The sequence below is a fragment of the Trichosurus vulpecula genome, chromosome 8, assembly GCF_011100635.1.
Source record: "Trichosurus vulpecula isolate mTriVul1 chromosome 8, mTriVul1.pri, whole genome shotgun sequence".
Classification (NCBI taxonomy): Eukaryota; Metazoa; Chordata; class Mammalia; order Diprotodontia; family Phalangeridae; genus Trichosurus; species Trichosurus vulpecula.
The window spans coordinates 257,533,185-257,539,184 of NC_050580.1; the positions used below are offsets into that span (position 1 = coordinate 257,533,185).

Consider the following 6,000-nt stretch of genomic DNA (forward strand, 5'->3'; position numbering starts at 1 on the left):
ATACATATATATTTATTAATCTATCTACATCTATCTTTCTATCTATCTATATCTATCTACATATCTATCTATAGATATAGATAAGGATATGGATATGGATATAGATATAGATATAGATATAGATATGGATATGGATATAGATGATATAGATATAGTAAAGAGCTTAGTACAGTGCCTGGTACATAGTGGAAGCTTAATAAATGTTTGTTTTCTTCTTTCCTTATGGAAACTAAAACCTCAGACACCAACTTGTTCAGGGTCATAGAATAAATTAGTGACGGAATGAAGACAATTACAAAACATATTAGACACTGACTTTATGTTAGGTACTAACAAAGCAATGGCATAGTGGCATGAGAAAGGCCTGGATTTGAATCCTGCCTCTGACAAAAAAAGTCTTGGCACACAGTAAGCACTTTAAATGCTTGGTGCCTTCATATAGACATACTGACAATGGGACTGTGGGTAAATTACTTAACCTCTCAGTGTTCTAAGGAACTTTTGAAGACTCTACATTGTTGATGATAATCCACATTAGGGGAAGATTAATAAAACAGGGTCCCTTTTCTCATAGAGCTTGGATTCTAGTGTAGGGTAGACATGATATATGCAAACAATTATAATACGAATTGGATCCCATATTTATGAGAGAAACGTGATGTTGTTAGACAAAAACTTTACTCCTAGAGACTGCGTTCCAACAAATCAGTCCCTCTTAGGTCTACTTAGAAGGTTGGAACAACCAGAAATGGAATGGATTCCACATGGCATACTGAGAAAAAAATGCAGCTCCTTATCTTTCCCTTCCCACCCCTCCCCTTCTCTCCCCTTCCCTTCGCTTCCCTTCCTTTCCCTTCACTTCCCTTCCCTTCCCTTCACTTCCCTTCCCTTCGCTTCCCTTCCCTTCCCTTCCCTTCGCTTCCCTTCCCTTCCCTTCCCTTCGCTTCCCTTCCTTTCCCTTCCCTTCCCTTCCTTTCCCTTCCCTTCCTTTCCTTCCCCTTCCTCATAAGTGAATGACAGCCATATGAGTGGCATATCATAATTGAATCATGCTCCCACATAAAGTGCCCTGGTAATAGCAGTGAGGGATGAGGGGGTAGATGACTGACAGTCATGTGCCCAGGAACTTGACTGTTGACAGGACCTAGTCAAAAACTTGGCAGGATTTCTTCTGTCACTGGAAAGATGAAGTTTCTCCAAGTCTCTACCCCTATTGCTAAACTTTTTCCTCACATTAATGACAAGATGCGTTACCACAAAGGGCTCTATTTCAGCTACTTTAATACAAAAGACTTAGATCATCTGATTTCTAAGATTTTTCAAGCCATATTGTTTCATACCTATGTGAACAGGGAGTAAGGGGTTATAGAGGCAGAGATGATAAAAAAAAGGAATGACTCCAACTGCCAATTAGCAGCTAGGTTTATTAGGACAAAGTTCTCCTCTTTACTTTAGGTCCTGTATCCAGGGGCCACTTTAGGGCACGGTGTCCCCAGAGAGAAAGAATCCAGTTTTGAGAGCAGGGTGTCACCTGATGCCTAGTACTCATGAGAGTTCATTGTTTTCTTGATCCATGGTAAAAAGCTGGAGATCCGAGTATAAACACGAGGGTTTTTGCCATTTCTCCAACCAAAGGAGACGATGCCCTGGGCCACTCTATCACACACGAGAGGACCTCCAGAGTCCCCCTAAAAGACAAAGAAGATGGACAGTTATTCTGAGACCCTCCTTCCTCACCCATTAGTTCTTCCTATATCCAAAGGAGAACCAAGGTACTGAGGGACCTCCACTAGATTTGGAGGGACCTGAGATCAAAGCATGCATCTCCCAGTCCTCCTGTTGCCCCTTTCAATTTATAAGGAAGCCACTAATCTATCTCACTCTTCCCAAAAGTTACTTCACATGAAGTTGCACTAAGGCAACCTCCCATTCTTCCCAATATGTACATTTCTACAACTGTGTGTTCAAGGGAAGAAGGGTAACTACAATAATAATGATGTATATGACAAGAACAGCAACTGAAGGTTCCCCAAACCCTTTGTAAATCTCTCATTTTGTCCCCACAATGATCCTAGGAGACAGGTGCTATCATTATCCCCATATTACAGATGAAGAAACTGAGGCTAGGAGAGATTAAGTGACTCTCTCAATGTCTTATTGCTATGAAGTGTCTGAGCTTGAATCTTCTTACTCCAGGTGCTGCACTCCATCAGCTACACCATGTAGCTTCCCAATTGTTTTTGGAAACTGGAATATGGCGGATCATCCCATTTCCCAGGGAAATACTTTTGTACTTTAGATTCTGAGCTCTCCCAAGTGGATTCAACACAGTTTACAAAATAGTAGTGACATTAAAGTACCCGAAAAGAAGCCTTTTTGTCTCCAGGATCTCCAGCGCACATCTGGGTAGAACCATAATACTTTGAGCCATATTTGTCCATGCACTCACGCTCCTTTCTCACTTTTAGCTCCACCTCCTGCAGTGTGTCTGGATAGTTCTTTTCAGGTGTTGTTGTACTCCCCCAACCTGCCACAAGACATCTCTTTCCAGGCCTCACCTTGTCCTTCTTCTGGGGTAAGGCCAAGAGATTCACAGCTCTATTCAACTTGGCCTTCTTCGCCAGCTGTCACAGAAAAGAAAGAGATTCTAGCTCTCCTCACCCCCCTCCCCAAGAGAGCACACAGAGCCAGTCAGTGGTTTCCTCTTTCTTCTCACCTCCCTGTCATCCAGTCCTAGGAACCCATTAGAACCACACCCTTCTTGAGAGCTGAATAAAGAAATAAATGAAGTTGGAAGGGGTAGAAAGAAGGCTCTCTCTAATTGAAAATCTAAGAAGCTTTTACTCCAGGTGACCAAAAGGCTATAAATCATGGAGGGCACAGTACCTTCACCAACATAATGTCATTTTTGATGGTCTGGTTGTTGTATAGTTGGTGGGGAATAGTTTTGAGCACAGGAATGCGCTGCTGGGTCTTTTCTGGCTTCTGGATGTTGTGTGCTCCCAGAAGGATGCTCATTTTACTACAAAGAAGAGAAAGGAAGGAGAGTCACAGATGTGAAATTCCTGTAAAGTTCTCAAAGAGGCAGCAGCCCAGTGATGTGAAAAGAAGGCCATATTTGCACTCAAAGCATGTCAATGGTCACTCCAATTCTACTGCTTCCTGACTTTGGTCAAGTCAATAAACTTCTCTAGGCACCAGGTTCATCTGTCAAAGGAGGAGCTTGGACTAGGGGGACTACCACCCTTTTCCCACTGAGCAAATTTCAAAAAGAAAAAGGCCTTTGATATGTAGCTGCATAGCCCAGTGAAATGAAATTTCACTTTAGCCATGCCTGAAAGTGCACATGTCTCTCTGCATTTTTAAGGTAGGTGGCACGTTTCCTCTTCATTCTCACTGAGGTTCCTTCCAGTTCTAGAGAGATCATCTATGATCCCATGATCCTTGAGCCCCCAGCACAGACTCAGGCAGAGAAAGAGAGACCTGGCAGATGCCACCACCAAAGTGAAAGAGGTCCAAGAGAGGAAAGGACTGAAGTTGCATTACTGCATGTCCTTCCACTTAGTGGTATCTCTGAGCAGCTTTGCAAGCTCAGTGGCTCTCAGGGTCATGGATGGCCCTAAGAAAAGTTTGGAAGTTGTCAAATTTTAACTGTTACATCACAAAACTGGATGCTGCTCCCAGAAGCCTCCACAAAAGAGCTAGAGGCAGATTCAGACCTGCTTTTACCAGGCAGAGTCCTCCTTGCTCTTGGTTTCTCCTTCCTCAGCAATAAACTACCTGGTTGTGAGCCTAGACCAAGCGATTGATGAGTTACCCCTCTGGGCCACACATTTTCAGTCAAAAGGTAGAGTCCAAATGCAAAGAGGTGGATTTAATGGGAATTTCATACTCTATAGAAATCTAGTCAGCCAGGCAGCTCAGTCATACAGTGGATAGAGTGCTGGGCCTGGAGTCAGGAAAACTCTAGTTCACATTGGACCTTCAATATTTACTAGCTGTGTGACCCTGGACAAGTCTGCCTCATTTTTTTGTTATAAAAATTGGGGTAATAGCAGGATAATCTACTTCACACAGGGCTGTTGTAAGGATCAAATGAGCTAATATTATAAAGTACTTACAGTTCCCAGCACATAGTAGGTGCTTTATAAATACTTAGTCCCTTCCTTGCCCCACCTCTGCCCTGCCCTAGTAGGAAAGGTTTCATTAACAGTAGGATCCTTCCCAGTCTTTAGGACACCACACATAATGGATGACCTATTTAGCCTCCATAAAGAGCTGACTGAATCCATAAGTGCCTCATGTCAGAGCTACAGGATGTTGAGAAGTTGCCAGGTTAATATCTGGAGAGTTCATGAGGTTCCTTTTTTTGTGAAGGGAATAGGGATTTGGGTGGGGTTAGGGGAGCACACCTTGTAGGATCTCTCCTGGACAACCTGCTGTCCCCATTCAGAGCCTGCAAGGCTGTCAAAGGCAAAGGGTAGGGATCCTAATCTGACGACTCACCTTCCCCAGCAGTGAGCTGCTGTCAGCAAAAAATCCTCTCGAACAAGGAAAGCACCACAGCGGCATTCTCTTCCCTTTTCATCCCAGTACTTCAGATTTGCCATGTATGGCCGGGAATGGGGCTTTGCCTCCCGGCCTCCAATGATCTCCCCTATAGAAGAAACTCCTTGTGAGTCTTAGAGGAGACACTGTCCTCATTTTCCTGGCCTCTCCAGAAAGCTGGAACAAGGGAGGTAGGCGATCTATGACTTATAGAAGACTTGGAAAAGGGATAGGAGGCAGAATGCTAAGTTCTTCAGGAGAAGCCAAGGGCCTGAGATCCTGGACTGCTGGGTCCTCTGGCTGTTCTGAGTATTATGTTCCCTCCCCAGGCCCCATCTTTCCCCATCTCCCCAAAAAAGAGAGGCCAATCCTTTGTCGAGACCAACACTACTTCAGGTACCCAAAGATTAAAACAACAGAACTAATTTTTACGGGCAGACAAAGAATCAAAGGCCTTTGGAAAATCCTCTCCTAATAGTCCTTACCTTTTATCTGAGGTGAGGTCAGTATGCCCCTGGGGATGGTCCAAGACCAGTACTCCTCAGTGAACAGTTTTAAGGCCAAGGATCAATAGGAGGGCAAGGAAGATTAGGTTCTTAGCAGAGGAAGGGTAAAGGCTTTTTTGGCCAAACTCAAAGTCTTTAGAATGGGAAATAGAACTCACCAGCTCTCACACCAGCAGATTGAAGGAAGGCCAGAAAGAGGGGGAACAGGAAATGCATCTTGCCAGAGAAGGAATACAAAGCAAGTGATGCTTTTACCCCCAAATCCCCAGAATTTATAGCAACTACAAGAGGAAAGAGAGGATGTGCTCAAGTAACCTCACAGCCTTTCTAGTTAGACCATATATACCAAAGCTGGGCACTGGTGCACAGTCACAAAACCATTTAAATGACGCAGTTCTGTGGCTTAGAGAAAACAGAAATGATCAAAGAACAAAGATTTCAACCACAGCCTCAGTGAGTCACTGCTAATCATCTTTACCTGTAGTATGTAGGGTCCTGGGAGAAGGAGGCAGGGCAGAGTCCTAGGACTGAAACCCCTTCAAGCAGAGGGCTGTGTTTCACTCAATTTAGTTAACTGACAGCATTTAGCACAGACATAAATGATACATAGTGGGTTTGTCAGCCTTTTGATGTCTTTCATAATCTCAGCCCTCTTTCTTACCAAGGCTAACCCTTTTACCTGTACCCTTTACCTTACTGCCATCTTCATTTTCTGCAAGGCCTTACTCTATCCAACACACATACGACCTTTTTAAAATTATATATATTCATTAACCTATGTTCCCTATAGGCACTGTGCTAGACACTGGGGGATACAAAGATTAAAAATTAAACAATCCCTGCCACCAAGGAAAGCTCTACTTTCAGTTTCCTGCTCAGTCTTTATAGTAGTGGATGACTCTTCCTGATGCCATTTGGGTTGTTCTTGGCAAAGACACTGTAGTGA

The 6,000-nt window shown here is 43.7% G+C and overlaps 1 protein-coding gene across 1 annotated transcript; it reads right to left on the minus strand.

Annotated features, from left to right (window-relative positions):
• Positions 1-1,459: 1,459 nt before the first annotated feature.
• LOC118829321 (granzyme B-like) lies at positions 1,460-5,277 on the minus strand. Its single transcript, XM_036736335.1, has 4 exons — positions 5,213-5,277; positions 4,507-4,657; positions 2,887-3,022; positions 1,460-1,688 (listed from the first exon to the last, which is right to left on the minus strand). Exons 1-4 carry the CDS (start codon positions 5,268-5,270, stop codon positions 1,539-1,541), a joined length of 495 nt encoding a protein of 164 aa, XP_036592230.1. The 5' UTR covers positions 5,271-5,277; the 3' UTR covers positions 1,460-1,538.
• Positions 5,278-6,000: the final 723 nt, after the last annotated feature.